This window comes from Oncorhynchus kisutch, linkage group LG4, assembly GCF_002021735.2.
Source record: "Oncorhynchus kisutch isolate 150728-3 linkage group LG4, Okis_V2, whole genome shotgun sequence".
In the NCBI taxonomy this organism is placed as follows: Eukaryota; Metazoa; Chordata; class Actinopteri; order Salmoniformes; family Salmonidae; genus Oncorhynchus; species Oncorhynchus kisutch.
In genome coordinates, this window is record NC_034177.2 from 961,377 (window position 1) to 980,287 (window position 18,911).

At 46.3% G+C, this 18,911-nt stretch overlaps 1 protein-coding gene across 4 annotated transcripts in view; it reads left to right on the top strand.

Moving 5' to 3' along the window:
- tbc1d23 (TBC1 domain family, member 23) overlaps window positions 1-18,911 on the top strand; it is a 76,508-nt gene that overhangs the window by 34,368 nt on the left and 23,229 nt on the right. For 2 of the 4 annotated variants that reach the window (XM_031822252.1, XM_031822250.1), the window contains exons 5-10: window positions 3,841-3,964; window positions 5,386-5,510; window positions 7,287-7,333; window positions 7,413-7,516; window positions 13,087-13,209; window positions 13,430-13,522. In XM_031822252.1, coding sequence (XP_031678112.1) covers window positions 3,841-3,964; window positions 5,386-5,510; window positions 7,287-7,333; window positions 7,413-7,516; window positions 13,087-13,209; window positions 13,430-13,522 — 616 coding nt within the window. Of the gene's footprint in view, window positions 1-3,840; window positions 3,965-5,385; window positions 5,511-7,286; window positions 7,334-7,412; window positions 7,517-13,086; window positions 13,231-13,429; window positions 13,523-18,911 lie in introns of all 4 variants that reach the window. The other 2 variants (XM_031822249.1, XM_031822251.1) reach the window with 1 other exon arrangement.

Sequence of the window (18,911 nt, forward strand, 5' to 3'; positions counted from 1 at the left end):
AAATATATACCACGGACAGACACACACCTCTACAATAGATATATACCACGGACAGACACACCTCTACAATAGATATATACCACGGACAGACACACACCTCTACAATAGATATATACCACGGACAGACACACACCTCTACAATAGATATATACCACAGACACACATCTCTACAATAGATATATACCACGGACAGACACACACCTCTACAATAGATATATACCACGGACAGACACACACCTCTACAATAAATATATACCACGGACAGACACACACCTCTACAATAGATATATACCACGGACAGACACACACCTCTACAATAGATATATACCACGGACAGACACACACCTCTACAATAGATATATACCACGGACAGACACACATCTCTACAATAGATATATACCACGGACAGACACACACCTCTACAATAGATATATACCACGGACAGACACACACCTCTACAATAGATATATACCACGGACAGACACACACCTCTACAATAGATATATACCACGGACAGACACACACCTCTACAATAGATATATACCACGGACAGACACACACCTCTACAATAGATATATACCACGGACAGACACACACCTCTACAATAGATATATACCACGGACAGACACACACCTCTACAATAAATATATACCACGGACAGACACACACCTCTACAATAGATATATACCACGGACAGACACACACCTCTACAATAGATATATACCACGGACAGACACACACCTCTACAATAGATATATACCACGGACAGACACACATCTCTACAATAGATATATACCACGGACAGACACACACCTCTACAATAGATACAGTGCCTTGCGAAAGTATTCGGCCCCCTTGAACTTTGCGACCTTTTGCCACATTTCAGGCTTCAAACATAAAGATATAAAACTGTATTTTTTTGTGAAGAATCAACAACAACTGAGCTCGAGCTGTTTTGCAAGGAGGAATGGGAAAAAAATTCAGTCTCTCGATGTGCAAAACTGATAGAGACATACCCCAAGCGACTTACAGCTGTAATCGCAGCAAAAGGTGGCGCTACAAAGTCAAACTTAAGGGGGCTGAATAATTTTGCAGTTTTTGATTTGTTAAAAAATATCCAATAAATGTCGTTCCACTTCATGATTGTGTCCCACTTGTTGTTGATTCTTCACAAAAAAATACAGTTTTATATCTTTATGTTTGAAGCCTGAAATGTGGCAAAAGGTCGCAAAGTTCAAGGGGGCCGAATACTTTCGCAAGGCACTGTATATACCACGGACAGACACACACCTCTACAATAGATATATACCACGGACAGACACACACCTCTACAATAGATATATACCACGGACAATCCTCAGCAATCAACCCACAATACCCCATAATGACAGCGAAAACAGGTTTTTAGAAATGTTTTCAAATTTATTGAAAATAAAAAACAGAAATACCTTATTTACATAAGTATTCAGACCCTTTGCTATGAGACTCGAAATTGAGCTCGGGTGCATCCTGTTTCCATTGATCATCCTTGATGTTTCTACAACTTGATTGGAGTCCACCTGTGGTAAATTCAATTGATTGGAAAAGGCACACACCTGTCTATATAAGGTGTGCCTATAAGGCCACGAGGTCAAAGGAACTGCCTTAGAGCTCCAAGACAGGATTGTGTTGAGGCACAGATCTGGGGAAGGGTACCAAAAAATGTTGACAGCATTGAAGGCCCCCCAAGAACACAGTGGCCTCCATCATTCTTATATGGAATACGTTTGGAACCACCAAGACTCTTCCTGGACCTGGATGCTCGGCCAAACTGAGCAATCGGGGGAGAAGGGCCTTGGTCAGGGAGGTGACCAATAACCTGATGATCACCCTGGTAGAGCTCCAGAGTTCCTCTAAGGGAGATGGGAGAAACTTCCAGAAGGACAACCACCTCTTCAGTACTCCACCAATCAGGCCTTTATGGTAGAGTGGCCAGATGGAAAGCACTCCTCTGCTTGTAGTTTGCCAAAAAGTCCCCAAAAGACTGACCATTAGAAACAAGATTCTCTGGTCTGATGAAACCAAGATTGAACTCTTTGATTTGAATGCCAAGCGTCACGTCTGGAGGAAACCTGGCACCATCCCTACAGTGAAGCATGGTAGCGGCAGGGTAGCCTAGAGCGTTGGGCTAGTAACCAAAAGGTTGCAAGTTCGAATCCCCGAGCTGACAAGGTACAAATCTGTCGTTCTGCCCCTGAACAAGGCAGTTAACCCACTGTTCCTAGACCAGTTAACCCACTGTTCCTAGGCCAGTTAACCCACTGTTCCTAGGCCAGTTAACCCACTGTTCTTAGACCAGTTAACCCACTGTTCATAGACCAGTTAACCCACTGTTCATAGACCAGTTAACCCACTGTTCATAGACCAGTTAACCCACTGTTCCTAGACCAGTTAACCCACTGTTCCTAGACCAGTTAACCCACTGTTCCTAGGCCAGTTAACCCACTGTTCCTAGGCCAGTTAACCCACTGTTCCTAGGCCAGTTAACCCACTGTTCCTAGACCAGTTAACCCACTGTTCCTAGACCAGTTAACCCACTGTTCCTAGACCAGTTAATCCACTGTTCCTAGACCAGTTAACCCACTGTTCCTAGACCAGTTAACCCACTGTTCCTAGACCAGTTAACCCACTGTTCCTAGACCAGTTAACCCACTGTTCCTAGACCAGTTAACCCACTGTTCCTAGACCAGTTAACCCACTGTTCCTAGGCCAGTTAACCCACTGTTCCTAGACCAGTTAACCCACTGTTCCTAGACCAGTTAACCCACTGTTCCTAGACCAGTTAACCCACTGTTCCTAGACCAGTTAACCCACTGTTCCTAGACCAGTTAACCCACTGTTCCTAGACCAGTTAACCCACTGTTCCTAGACCAGTTAACCCACTGTTCCTAGGCCAGTTAACCCACTGTTCCTAGACCAGTTAACCCACTGTTCCTAGACCAGTTAACCCACTGTTCCTAGGCCAGTTAACCCACTGTTCCTAGACCAGTTAACCCACTGTTCCTAGGCCGTCATTGAAATAAGAATTTGTTCTTAACTGACTTGCGTAGTTAAATAAAGGTTTTTAAGAAATGGTGGTGGCAGCATCATGCTGTGGGGATGTTTCTCAGGGACTGAGAATTAGTCAAACTTCTTGGGGGCGAGGAGTGGGTTGGGAAACTCTGATCTTGATGACTGTATTGAAGCCAACACCTCCATCTTGGCTCTCCCCCACCATTGTGTTGAAGCCAACACCTCCATATTGGCTCTCCACCACCATTGTGTTGAAGCCAACACCTCCATCTTGGCTCTCCACCACCATTGTGTTGAAGCCAACACCTCCATATTGGCTCTCCACCACCATTGTGTTGAAGCCAACACCTCCATCTTGGCTCTCCCCCACCATTGTGTTGAAGCCAACACCTCCATCTTGGTACTTCCCCACCAGTGTGTTGAAGCCAACACCTCCATCTTGGCTCTCCACCACCATTGTGTTGAAGCCAACACCTCCATCTTGGTACTTCCCCACCAGTGTGTTGAAGCCAACACCTCCATCTTGGTACTTCCCCACCAGTGTGTTGAAGCCAACACCTCCATCTTGGCTCTCCCCCAACATTGTGTTAAAGCCAACACCTCCATCTTGGCTCTCCCCCACCATTGTACATTTGCAGGAAGCTATAGAAATGCATGTATTAATGTCTACATTAATTTATACCATGTTTATTCTCTTACAGACACCTTAATGCATACTGTACATTATATTATGCTAAACATGATGAATGTTTAATAACACTAGGTGTAACGGTACGTCTTCCTGTCCAGGGACTGTGTAGTGAAGGGCCGTCCGTTCCACCTGTACAGACTGCTGCTTCAGTATCATGAACCAGAACTCTGCTCCTTCCTCGACACCAAGAAGATCACCCCAGACTCCTACACTATTCACTGGGTATGTCTATCTAACCCCAGACTGGGTATGTCTATCTATCCCCAGACTGGGCATGTCTATCTAACCCCAGACTCCTACACTATTCACTGGGTATGTCTATCTAACCCCAGACTCCTACACTATTCACTGGGTATGTCTATCTAACCCCAGACTCCTACACTATTCACTGGGTATGTCTATCTAACCCCAGACTCCTACACTATACACTGGGTATCTATCTAACCCCAGACTGGGTATGTCTATCTAACCCCAGACTGGGTATGTCTATCTAACCCCAGACTGGGTATGTCTATCTAACCCCAGACTGGGTATGTCTATCTAACCCCAGACTGGGTATGTCTATCTAACCCCAGACTCCTACACTATTCACTGGGTATGTCTATCTAACCCCAGACTGGGCATGTCTATCTAACCCCAGACTGGGCATGTCTATCTAACCCCAGACTGGGCATGTCTATCTAACTCCAGACTGGGTATGTCTATCTAACCCCAGACTGGGCATGTCTATCTAACCCCAGACTGGGCATGTCTATCTAACCCCAGACTGGGCATGTCTATCTAACCCCAGACTGGGCATGTCTATCTAACCCCAGACTGGGTATGTCTATCTAACCCCAGACTGGGTATGTCTATCTAACCCCAGACTCCTACACTATACACTGGGTATGTCTATCTAACCCCAGACTGGGTATGTCTATCTAACCCCAGACTGGGTATGTCTATCTAACCCCAGACTGGGTATGTCTATCTAACCCCAGACTGGGTATGTCTATCTATCCCCAGACTGGGTATGTCTATCTAACTCCAGACTGGGTATGTCTATCTAACCCCAGACTGGGTATGTCTATCTAACCCCAGACTGGGTATGTCTATCTAACCCCAGACTCCTACACTATACACTGGGTATGTCTATCTAACCCCAGACTGGGTATGTCTATCTAACCCCAGACTGGGCATGTCTATCTAACCCCAGACTGGGTATGTCTATCTAACTCCAGACTGGGTTTGTCTATCTAACTCCAGACTGGGTTTGTCTATCTAACCCCAGACTGGGCATGTCTATCTAACCCCAGACTGGGTATGTCTATCTAACTCCAGACTGGGTTTGTCTATCTAACCCCAGACTCCTACACTATACACTGGGCATGTCTATCTAACCCCACCCAGACTGGGCATGTCTATCTAACCCCAGACTCCTACACTATACACTGGGTATGTCTATCTAACTCCAGACTGGGCATGTCTATCTAACCCCAGACTGGGCATGTCTATCTAACCCCAGACTGGGTATGTCTATCTAACCCCAGACTGGTCATGTCTATCTAACCCCAGACTGGGTATGTCAGTACAGCCTATTTGGTTTGAACTGTTCCCTTGCAGTGGGATGGTGGATTGTGACTGGTATGTTGTGTATCCTACAGCTAGGCAGTCTGTTCTCCAGTCACTGCCTACCAGAGGTGACTCAGGCCATGTGGGACTTTTACCTCCAACAGGCTGACCCTTTCCTCATCTTCTTCCTCCTGCTCATCATCCTCGTCAATGCCAAGTACCCACTATTACCACATATTCATAATACAAACCAGATTACAACACATAGCTACCGCAAATTACTATCACAAACGGATCAATACCAGGTCTTCAGTGCTCTGATATTACATTATTACTTTGGTTCCCCCCTAGAGATAACGTCCTGTTTATTCCCCCCCTAGAGATAACATCCTGTTTGTTACCCCCTAGAGATAACATCCTGTTTGTTACCCCCTAGAGATAACATCATGTTTGTTCCCCCCCCTAGAGATAACATCATGTTTGTTCCCCCCCTAGAGATAACATCATGTTTGTTCCCCCCTAGAGATAACATCATGTTTATTCCCCCCCTAGAGATAACATCATGTTTGTTCCCCCCCCTAGAGATAACATCATGTTTGTTCCCCCCCTAGAGATAACATCATGTTTGTTCCCCCCTAGAGATAACATCATGTTTATTCCCCCCCTAGAGATAACATCATGTTTGTTCACCCCCCTAGAGATAACATCATGTTTGTTCCCCCCCCCCAAGAGATAACATCACGTTTGTCCCCCCCCCTAGAGATAACATCCTGTTTGTTACCCCCTAGAGATAACATCATGTTTGTTCCCCCCCTAGAGATAACATCATGTTTGTTCCCCCCCCTAGAGATAACATCATGTTTGTTCCCCCCCCTAGAGATAACATCATGTTTGTTACCCCCCCTAGAGATAACATCATGTTTGTTACCCCCCCTAGAGATAACATCATGTTTGTTCCCCCCCTAGAGATAACATCATGTTTGTCCCCCCCTAGAGATAACATCCTGTTTGTTCCCCCCCTAGAGATAACATCATGTTTGTCCCCCCCCCTAGAGTTAACATCCTGTTTGTTACCACCCCCCCCTAGAGATAACATCATGTTTGTCCCCGTCCCCCCCTAGAGATAACATCATGTTTGTTCCCCCCCCTAGAGATAACATCCTGTTTGTTCCCCCCCTAGAGATAACATCCTGTTTGCTCCCCCCCCCCCCTAGAGATAACATCCTGTTTGCCCCCCCCCTAGAGATAACATCCTGTTTGCCCCCCCTAGAGATAACATCCTGTTTCCCCCCCCCTAGAGATAACATCCTGTTTGGTTCACCCCTAGAGATAACATCCTGTTTGGTTCACCCCTAGAGATAACATCCTGTTTGTCCCCCTCCCCCTAGAGATAACATCCTGTTTGTCCCCCCCCTAGAGATAACATCATGTTTGTCCCCGTCCCCCCCTAGAGATAACATCATGTTTGTTCGTCCCCTAGAGATAACATCCTGTTTGTTCCCCCCCTAGAGATAACATCCTGTTTGCTCCCCCCCCCTAGAGATAACATCCTGTTTGTTCCCTCCCCTAGAGATAACATCCTGTTTGTTCCCCCCTAGAGATAACATCCTGTTTGTTCTCCCCCCTAGAGATAACATCCTGTTTGTTCTCCCCCCTAGAGATAACATCCTGTTTGTTCTCCCCCCTAGAGATAACATCCTGTTTGTTCTCCCCCCTAGAGATAACATCCTGTTTGTTCCCCCCCCCCTAGAGATAACATCCTGTTTGTCCCCCCCCCCCTAGAGATAACATCCAGTTTGTCCCCCCCCCCCCCCCTAGAGATAACATCCTGTTTGTCCCCCCCCCCCCTAGAGATAACATCCTGTTTGTTCCCCCCCTAGAGATAACATCCTGTTTGTTCCCCCCCTAGAGATAACATCCTGTTTGTTCCCCCCTAGAGATAACATCCTGTTTGTTCCCCCCTAGAGATAACATCCTGTTTGTTCCCCCCTAGAGATAACATCCTGCAACAAGAAGGGGACAGTAAAGAAGATATCATTAGTAAGTTATATGCTTCTGGATTCATCTTCTAGGCTGCTGTGTGTTGAATGCAGGGTTCTAACCTGTGTGTTTGTTACAGAGATGTTGGAGGACTCTCCTGCCCTGTTAGAGGCTGATGATATAGAAGACCTGTTCTCTCTGGCCCAGTATTACTGGAGCAAGACCCCTCTGTCTCTCAGAAAGGTAAAGTACTGTTATGGGTCCCTCCTTATACAGCTGGCATGGGGCCCTGCTCAATACAGCTGGCATGGGGCCCTGCTCAATACAGCTGGCATGGGGCCCTGCTTAATAGGGCTGGCACTGGGCCCTGCTCAATACAGCTGGCATGGGGCCCTGCTCAATACAGCTGGCATGGGGCCCTGCTCAATACAGCTGGCACGGGGCCCTGCTCAATACAGCTGGCACGGGGCCCTGCTCAATACAGCTGGCACGGGGCCCTGCTCAATACAGCTGGCATGGGGCCCTGCTCAATACAGCTGGCATGGGGCCCTGCTTAATACAACTGGCACTGGGCCCTGCTCAATACAGCTGGCACGGGGCCCTGCTCAATACAGCTGGCACGGGGCCCTGCTCAATACAGCTGGCACGGGGCCCTGCTCAATACAGCTGGCACGGGGCCCTGCTCAATACAGCTGGCACGGGGCCCTGCTCAATACAGGGCGAATACCTTACTGTAAAATGCTTACTTTCAAGCTCTTAACCAACAAGTTTTCAGAATATAGAGTTAAGAAAATACTTACCTAAATAAAGTCAACAAAAAAAAAGACAAAGTAACACAAAATAACGAGGATACAGGGGGTACCGGTACAGAGTCAATGTGGAGGCTATATACAGGGGGTACCGGTACAGAGTCAATGTGGAGGCTATATACAGGGGATACCAGTACAGAGTCAATGTGGAGGCTATATACAGGGGGTACCGGTACAGAGTCAATGTGGAGTCTATATACAGGGGGTACCGGTACAGAGTCAATGTGGAGGCTATATACAGGGGGTACCGGTACAGAGTCAATGTGGAGGCTATATACAGGGGGTACCAGTACAGAGTCAATGTGGAGGCTATATACAGGGGGTACCGGTACAGAGTCAATGTGGAGGCTATATACAGGGGGTACCAGTACTGAGTCAATGTGGAGGCTATATACAGGGGGTACCGGTACAGAGTCAATGTGGAGGCTATATACAGGGGGTACCGGTACCGAGTCAATGTGGAGGCTATATACAGGGGGTACCAGTACAGAGTCAATGTGGAGGCTATATACAGGGGGTACCGGTACAGAGTCAATGTGGAGGCTATATACAGGGGGTACCAGTACTGAGTCAATGTGGAGGCTATATACAGGGGGTACCGGTACAGAGTCAATGTGGAGGCTATATACAGGGGGTACCGGTACTGAGTCAATGTGGAGGCTATATACAGGGGTTACCGGTACCGAGTCAATGTAGAGGCTATATACAGGGGGTACCAGTACAGAGTCAATGTGGAGGCTATATACAGGGGTTACCAGTACAGAGTCAATGTAGAGGCTATATACAGGGGGTACCGGTACTGAGTCAATGTGGAGGCTATATACAGGGGTTACCGGTACCGAGTCAATGTGGAGGCTATATACAGGGGTTACCGGTACCGAGTCAATGTAGAGGCTATATACAGGGGGTACCAGTACAGAGTCAATGTGGAGGCTATATACAGGGGGTACCGGTACCGAGTCAATGTGGAGGCTATATACAGGGGGTACCGGTACCGAGTCAGTGTAGAGGCTATATACAGGGGGTACCGGTACCGAGTCAGTGTGGAGGTTATATACAGGGGGTACCGGTACCGAGTCAGTGTGGAGGCTATATACAGGGGGTACCGGTACCGAGTCAGTGTGGAGGCTATATACAGGGGGTACCGGTACCGAGTCAGTGTGGAGGTTATATACAGGGGGTACCGGTACCGAGTCAGTGTGGAGGTTATATACAGGGGGTACCGGTACCGAGTCAGTGTGGAGGTTATATACAGGGGGTACCGGTACCGAGTCAGTGTGGAGGTTATATACAGGGGGTACCGGTACCGAGTCAGTGTGGAGGTTATATACAGGGGGTACCGGTACCGAGTCAGTGTGGAGGTTATATACAGGGGGTACCGGTACCGAGTCAGTGTGGAGGTTATATACAGGGGGTACCGGTACCGAGTCAGTGTGGAGGTTATATACAGGGGTACCGGTACCGAGTCAGTGTGGAGGTTATATACAGGGGGTACCGGTACCGAGTCAGTGTGGAGGTTATATACAGGGGGTACCGGTACCGAGTCAGTGTGGAGGTTATATACAGGGGGTACCGCTACCGAGTCAGTGTGGAGGTTATATACAGGGGGTACCGCTACCGAGTCAGTGTGGAGGTTATATACAGGGGGTACCGCTACCGAGTCAGTGTGGAGGTTATATACAGGGGGTACCGCTACCGAGTCAGTGTGGAGGTTATATACAGGGGGTACCGCTACCGAGTCAGTGTGAAAAGTCTATGACTTGGGTGGCTGGAGTCTTTGACATTTTTTGGGGTCCTTCCTCTGACACCGCCTAATATAGAGGTCCTGGATGGTAGGAAGTTTGGCCCCAGTGATGTACTGGCCCATTCGCATTACCCTCTGTAGTGCCTTGCGGTCGGAGGCCGAGCAGTTGCCATACCAGGCAGTGATGCACTCGATGTTGCAGCTGTAGAACCTTTGAGGATCTGGGGACCCATGCCAAATCTTTTCTCCTGAGGGGGAAACGATGTTGTCATGCCCTCTTCACAACTATCTTGGTGTGTTTGGACCATAATATTTTGTTGGTGATGTGGACACCAAGGAACTTGAAACTCTCAACCCGCTCCACTACAGCCCCGTTGATGTTAATGGGGGCCTGTTCAGCCCGCCTTTTCCTGTAGTCCACGATCAGCTCCTTTGTCTTGCTCACATTGAGGGGGAGGTTGTTGTCCTGGCACCACACTGCCAGGTCTCTGACCTCCAACCCTATACAGTGGGGCAAAAAAGTATTTAGTCAGCCACCAATTGTGTAAGTTCTCCCACTTAAAAAGATGAGAGAGGCCTGTAATTTTCATCATAGGTACACTTCAACTATGACAGACAAAATGAGAAAAATCTAGAAAATCACATTGTAGGATTTTAAATGTATTTATTTGCAAATTATGGTGGAAAATAAGTATTTGGTCACCTACAAACAAGCATGATTTCTGGCTCTCACAGACCTGTAACTTCTTCTTTAAGAGGCTCCTCTGTCCTCCACTCGTTACCTGTATTAATGGCACCTGTTTGAACTTGTTATCAGTATAAAAGACACCTGTCCACAACCTCAAACAGTCACACTCCAAACTCCACTATGGCCAAGACCAAAGAGCTGTCAAAGGACACCAGAAACAAAATTGTAGACCTGCACCAGGTTGGGAAGACTGAATCTGCAATAGGTAAGCAGCTTGGTTTGAAGAAATCAACTGTGGGAGCAATTATTAGGAAATGGAAGACATACAAGACCACTGATAATCTCCCTCGATCTGGGGCTCCACGCAAGATCTCACCCCGTGGGGTCAAAATGATCACAAGAACGGTGAGCAAAAATCCCAGAACCACACGGGGGAACCTAGTGAATGACCTGCAGAGAGCTCGGACCAAAGTAACAAAGCCTACCATCAGTAACACACAACGCCGCCAGGGACTCAAATCCTGCAGTGCTAGACGTGTCCCCCTGCTTAAGCCAGTACATATCCAGGCCCGTCTGAAGTTTGCTAGAGAGCATTTGGATGATCCAGAAGAAGATTGGGAGAATGTCATATGGTCAGATGAAACCAAAATATAACTTTTTGGTAAAAACTCAACTCGTCGTGTTTGGAGGACAAAGAATGCTGAGCTGCATCCAAAGAACACCATACCGACTGTGAAGCATGGGGGTGGAAACATCATGCTTTGGGGCTGTTCTTCTGCAAAGGGATCAGGACGACTGATCCGTGTAAAGGAAAGAATGAATAGGAAAATGTATCGTGAGATTTTGAGTGAAAAACTCCTTCCATCAGCAAGGGCATTGAAGATGAAACGTGGCTGGGTCTTTCAGCATGACAATGATCCCAAACACACCGCCCGGGCAACGAAGGAGTGGCTTCGTAAGAAGCATTTCAAGGTCCTGGAGTGGCCTAGCCAGTCTCCAGATCTCAACCCCATAGAAAATCTTTGGAGGGAGTTGAAAGTCTGTGTTGCCCAGCAACAGCCCCAAAACATCACTGCTCTAGAGGAGATCTGCATGGAGGAATATGCCAAAATACCAGCAACAGTGTGTGAAAACCTTGTGAAGACTTACAGAAAACATTTGACCTCTGTCATTGCCAACAAAGGGTATAGAACAAAGTATTGAGATAAACTTTTGTTATTGACCAAATACTTATTTTCCACCATAATTTGCAAATAAATTCATAAAAAATCCTACAATGTGATTTTCTGGATTTCTTTTTCTTCTCATTTTGTCTGTCATAGTTGAAGTGTACCTATGATGAAAATTACAGGCCTCTCTCATATTTTTAAGTGGGAGAACATGCACAATTGGTGGCTGACTAAATACTTTTTTTGCCCCACTGTAGGCCGTCTCATCATTGAGGGAGAGGTTGTTGTCCTGGCACCACCCGGCCAGGTCTCTGACCTTCAACCATATAGGCCGTCTCATCGTTGAGGGGGAGGTTGTTGTCCTGGCACCACCCGGTCAGGTCTCTGACCTCCTCCCTATAAGCTGTCTCATCGTTGTCGGTGATCAGGCCTACCACTGTTGTGTCGTCAGCAAACTTAATGATGGTGTTGGAGTTGTGCCTGGCCATGCAGTCATGGGTGAACAGGGAGTACAGGAGGGGACTGAGCACGCACCCCTGAGGGCCCCAGTGTTGAGGATCAGTGTTGTTTGATGTGTTCTTCCCTACCCTTACCAGCTGGGGACGGCCCGTCAGGAAGTCCAGGATCTAGTTGCAGAGGGAGGTGTTTAGTCCCAGGGTCCTTAGCTTATTGATGAGCTTTGAGGGCACTATGGTGTTGAACGCTGAGCTGTAGTCAATTAACAACATTCTCAGTACAACACAACTAACATGGAGCCCGGTTGAATATAACTGAAGTTGCTGCAGGCCCTTGCAGTAAGTGGCAGTATTGTGAGGGAAGAAGAAGCTTGATAAATGTCATTGGAGAATACCTTTACATTTCTCTGAACTGTTTTAATTCTCTTCAGTGGGTCATGTTAAGTTGCTAGCTTTCATAATGTATTTAGCAGTATGTCTCTGTGTGTGTAGGAGAACCAGACGTTGACTCTCTCTGTGTGTAGGAGAACCAGACGTTGACTCTCTCTGTGTGTAGGAGAACCAGACGTTGACTCTCTCTGTGTGTAGGAGAACCAGACGTTGACTCTCTCTGTGTGTAGGAGAACCAGACGTTGACTCTCTCTGTGTGTAGGAGAACCAGACGTTGACTCTCTCTGTGTGTAGGAGAACCAGACGTTGACTCTCTCTGTGTGTAGGAGAACCAGACGTTGACTCTCTCTGTGTGTAGGAGAACCAGACGTTGACTCTCTCTGTGTGTAGGAGAACCAGACGTTGACTCTCTCTGTGTGTAGGAGAACCAGACGTTGACTCTCTCTGTGTGTAGGAGAACCAGACGTTGACTCTCTCTGTGTGTAGGAGAACCAGACGTTGACTCTCTCTGTGTGTGTAGGAGAACCAGACGTTGACTCTCTCTCTCTGTGTCTGTAGGAGAACCAGAACTTGTTTGGGTCCAGCCTGGTGGCACTGAAGGAGGAAGACATGGATCTGAGTCAGGCTCTCTGTCTCCCTGTGTCTGTCCCTGAGATACTGCAGGCCAACCAGCTGCAGCCTGTGAGTAACAACACCCCTGAGGTGCGTTCAACAAGGCTTTCATTTTCGGTGAACATGTTACTGTAGTGACAGTTTTAGTTGGACTGAAAATGTTAGTGGAAAATCAAATTTCTAATTACTGTAAGGATTCATGTAGCATTTTAGTAGCAATAACCAAACTACAAATGACTTTGATATTCCTACTACATGTAAAAGAAATGTCTCTATCGACCTGTCCCAGGAAGGGGTTCGGTTCTTTGTGGTGGACTGTCGACCTGCTGAGCAGTACAACGCTGGACACCTCTCTACTGCCTTCCACCTGGACTCAGACTTGGTGAGACCTTGGGGGGACTGGAGACTAGGGAGAGGGGACGGTAGAGGAGAATGGGGAGGGGGGACAGTACGGTATGGAACAGTAGAGCAGAATAGAGCGAGGAGCCAGTAGAGGAGAGTAGGGCGAGGAGCCAGTAGAGGAGAGTAGGGAAAAGAGACGATAAAGGAGAGGAAACAGAAAGGTATGGAACAGTGGAGAAGAATAGGGAGAGGGGACGGTAGAGGAGAGTAGGGAGAGGAGACGATAAAGGGGGACGATTGGGGAGAGGGGACGGCGGAGGAGAATGGGGAAAGGGGACGGCGGAGGAGAATGTGGAGAGGGGACGGCGGAGGAGAATGTGGAGAGGGGACGGCGGAGGAGAATGGGGAGAGGGGACGGCGGAGGAGAATGGGGAGAGGGGACGGCGGAGGAGAATGGGGAGAGGGGGGATCATTTGTTTGAACAGTCCCTCGGATTAGGGTTTACTGTTTGAACAGTCGTTGGGATTAGGGTTTACTGTTTGAACAGTCGCTGGGATTAGGGTTTACTGTTTGAACAGTCCCTCGGATTAGGGTTTATTGTTTAAACAGTCCCTCGGATTAGGGTTTATTGTTTGAACAGTCCCTCGGATTAGGGTTTACTGTTTGAACAGTCGTTGGGATTAGGGTTTACTGTTTGAACAGTCGCTGGGATTAGGGTTTACTGTTTGAACAGTCCCTCGGATTAGGGTTTATTGTTTAAACAGTCCCTCGGATTAGGGTTTATTGTTTGAACAGTCCCTCAGATTAGGGTTTTCTGTTTGAACAGTCCCTCGGATTAGGGTTTATTGTTTGCCTACACACCACTGCCCCCACTGCTGCGCAAGGAATGATACTGTGCGTTAGTTTTCATGTGGCACAGGAGCACATGTACAACCTTAAATCCGCATACATGGGCACCCTCATAGATATCATCCTGACCAATTTGCCCTCTAAATACACCTCTGCTGTCTTCAACCAAGATCTCAGCGATCACTGCCTCATTGCCTGCATCCGAAAGGGGTTCGCGGTCAAACGACCACCCCTCATCACTGTCAAACGCTCCCTAAAACACTTCAGCGAGCAGGCCTTTCTAATCGACCTGGCCCGAGTATCCTGGAAGGATATTGACCTCTTCCCGTCAGTAGAGCATACCTGGTTGCTCTTCAAAAGTGCTTTCCTCCTCAAATATGCATGCCCCATTCAAAAACTGTAGAACTAGGAACAGATATAGCCCCTGGTTCACTTAAGACTTGACTGCCCTTGACCAGCGCAAAAGCATCCTGTGTTGTGTTATACTGTATTAGCATCAAATAGCCCTCGTGACATGTAACTTTTCAGGGAAGTCAGGAACCAATATACAGTCAGTTAGGAAAGCTAAGGCTAGCTTTTTCAAACAGAAATTAGCATCCTGTACCACAAGCTCCAAACAGTTCTGAGACACTGTAAAGTCCATGGAGAATAAGAGCACCTCCTTCTGGGACACTAAAGTCCATGGAGAATAAGAGCACCTCCTCTGGGACACTGTAATGTCCATGGAGAATAAGAGCACCTCCTTCTGGGACACTGTAAAGTCCATGGAGAATAAGAGCACCTCCTCCCAGCTGCCCACTGCACTGAGGCTAGGAAACACTGTCTCCACCGATAAATCTATGATAATCGATAATTTCAATAAGCATTTGAAATGACCGGTCAACTGCCCGGCACCCTCCACAGCAATCCGCCAAAGCCCCCACTATTTCTCCTTCACACAAATCCAGATAGCTGATGTTCTAAAAGAGCTGCAAAATCTGGATCCCTACAAATCAGCCGGGCTAGACAATCTGGACCCTCTCTTTCTTTCTAAAATTATCCGCAAAAATTGTTGCAACCCCTATTACTAGCCAGTTTAACTTCTTTCGCATCGCCTGAGATCCCCAGAGATTGGAAATCTGCCGTGGTTATCCCCCTCTTCAAATGGGGAGACACTCTAGACCCAAACTGCTACAGACCTATATCTGTCCTACCCTTCCTTTCTAAAGTCTTCGAAAGCCAAGTTAACAAACAGATCACAGACCATGTCGAATCCCACCGTACCTTCTCCACTATGCAATCTGGTTTCCAAGCTGGTCATGGGTGCACCTCAGCCACGCTCAAGGTCCTAATCGATATCATAACCGTTGTAGATAAAAGACAGTACTGTGCAGCCATATTCATCGACCTGGCCAAGGCTTACGACTCTGTCAATCACCCTATTCTTATCGGCAGACTCAGTAGCCTTGGTTTCTCAAATGACTGCCTCACCTGGTTCACCAACTATTTCTCAGATAGAGTTCAATGTGTCAAATCGGAGGGCCTGTTGTCCGGACCTCTGGCAGTCTATGGGGGTGCCACAGGGTTCAATCCTTAGGCAGACTATTTTCTATGTATATATCAATGATAACGCTCTTGCTGCGTGTGATTCCCTGATCCACCTCTACGCAGACGACACCATTCTGTATACCTCTGGCCCTTCTTTGGACACTGTGTTAACTAACCTCCAGACGAGCTTCAATGCCATACAACTCTCCTTCCAACTGCTCTTAAATGCTAGTAAAACTAAGTGCATGCTCTTCAACCGATTGCTGCCTGTGCCTGCCTGTCTAGCATCACTACTCTGGATGGTTCTGACTTAGAATATGTGGACAACTACAAATACCTAGGTGTCTGGTTAGTCTGTAAACTCTCCTTCCAGACTCACATTAAGCATCTCCAATCCAAAGTTAAATCTATTTCACAACAAAGCCTCCTTCACTCATGCTACCAAACATACCCTCGTAAAACGGACTAACCTACCGATCCTTGACTTCAGCGATGTCATTTACTAAATAGCCTCCAACACTCTACTCAGCAAATTGGATGTAGTCTATCACAGTGCCATGTGTTTTCTCACCAAAGCCCCATATACTACCCACCACTGCGACCTGTATGCTTTCGTTGACTGGCTCTCGTTACATATTCGTCGCCAAACCCACTGGCTCCAGGTCATCTATAAGCCCATCCTTATCTCAGCTCACTGGTCACCATAGCAGCACCCACCCGTAGCACGCGCTCCAGCAGGTAAATCTCACTCATCACCCCCAAAGCCAACACCTCCTTTGGCCTTCTTTCCTTCCAGTTCTCTGCTGCCAATGACTGGAACGAATTGCAAAAATCACTGAAGCTGGAGACTCCTATCTTCCTTACTAACTTTAACTTCTTATGGTATAGGGGACGCTTGCGTCCCACTTGGCCAATAGCCAGGGAAAATGCAGCGCGGCAAATTCAAATAAATTACTATAAAAATCTAACTTTCATTAAATCAACATGTCAGATACTCAATTAAAGCTACACTCGTTGTGAATCCAGCCGACATGTAAGATACTCAATTAAAGCTACACTCGTTGTGAATCCAGCCGACATGTAAGATACTCAATTAAAGCTACACTCGTTGTGAATCCAGCCAACATGTAAGATACTCAATTAAAGCTACACTCGTTGTGAATCCAGCCGACATGTAAGATACTCAATTAAAGCTACACTCGTTGTGAATCCAGCCGACATGTAAGATACTCAATTAAAGCTACACTCGTTGTGAATCCAGCCGACATGTAAGATACTCAATTAAAGCTACACTCGTTGTGAATCCAGCCGACATGTAAGATACTCAATTAAAGCTACACTCGTTGTGAATCCAGCCGACATGTAAGATACTCAATTAAAGCTACACTCGTTGTGAATCCAGCCAACATGTAAGATACTCAATTAAAGCTACACTCGTTGTGAATCCAGCCAACATGTAAGATACTCAATTAAAGCTACACTCGTTGTGAATCCAGCCAACATGTAAGATACTCAATTAAAGCTACACTCGTTGTGAATCCAGCCAACATGTAAGATACTCAATTAAAGCTACACTCGTTGTGAATCCAGCCAACATGTAAGATACTCAATTAAAGCTACACTCGTTGTGAATCCAGCCAACATGTAAGATACTCAATTAAAGCTACACTCGTTGTGAATCCAGCCGACATGTAAGATACTCAATTAAAGCTACACTCGTTGTGAATCCAGCCAACATGTAAGATACTCAATTAAAGCTACACTCGTTGTGAATCCAGCCAACATGTCAGATTTTAAAAAGGCTTTTCGGGTGAAAGCATAAGAAGCTATTATCTGATGATGGCACAAAAGTAAACAAAGAGAGTAGCATATTTTAACCCTACAGGCACTACACGAAACGCAGAAATAAAATATGAAACATGGCTTACCTTTGACGAGCTTCTTTTGTTGGCACTCCAATATGTCCCATAAACCTCACAATTGGTCCTTTTGTTCGATTAATTCCGTCCATATATATCTAAAATGGCCATTTATTTGGTGTGTTTGATCCAGAAAAAAAACAGCTTCCAAATTGCGCAACGTCACTACAAAATATTTCAAAAGTTGCCTATAAACTTTGCCAAAACATTTCAAACTACTTTTGTAATACAACTTTAGGTATTTTTAAAGGTTAATAATCTATCAAATTGAAGACGGGTCTATCTGTGTTCAATACAGGAAGACAACGAACCAAGCTACTTTTCAAGTCTTGCGCAACTCTCAACAGCATTACGCAGTTCCTAGATGGCCGTACTTCTTTATTGCACAAATTAATAACCTCAACCAAATTCCAAAGACTGGTGACATCCAGTGGAAGCGGTAGGAACTGAAAACAAGTTCCTAAGAAATATATCCCCAATGAGAACTCAGTGAACAAAAAAAAAATCTGAACGGTTAGTCCTCTGGGTTTTGCCTGCTACATAAGTTCTGTTATACTCACAGACATTATTCAAACGGTTTTAGATACTTCAGAGTGTTTTCTATCCAAATCTACTAATAATATGCATATCTTATATTCTTGGCATGAGTAGCAGGAAGTTGAAATTATCCAGTATCTCTACTTGTACATCATCAGCACATCTATCACTCCAGTGTTAATGCTAAATTGTAATTATTTCACCTCTACGACCTATTTATTGCCTTACCTCCCTAATCTTACTACATTTGCACACACTGTACTTCAATATTTCTATTGTGTTTTTGACTGTTCGTTTGTTTATCCCACGTGTATCTCTGTGTTGTTGTTTGTGTCGAACTGCTTTGCTTTATCTTGGCCAGGTCGCAGTTGTAAATTAGAAAAAAAATAAAGGGAACACTTAAACAACACAATGTAACTCCAAGTCAATCACACTTCTGTGAAATCAAACTGTCCACTTAGGAAGCAACACTGATTGACAATAAATTTCACATGCTGTTGTGCAAATGGAATAGACAACAGGTGGAAATTATAGGCAATTAGCAAGACACCCCCAATAAAGGAGTGGTTCTGCAGGTGGTGACCACAGACCACTTCT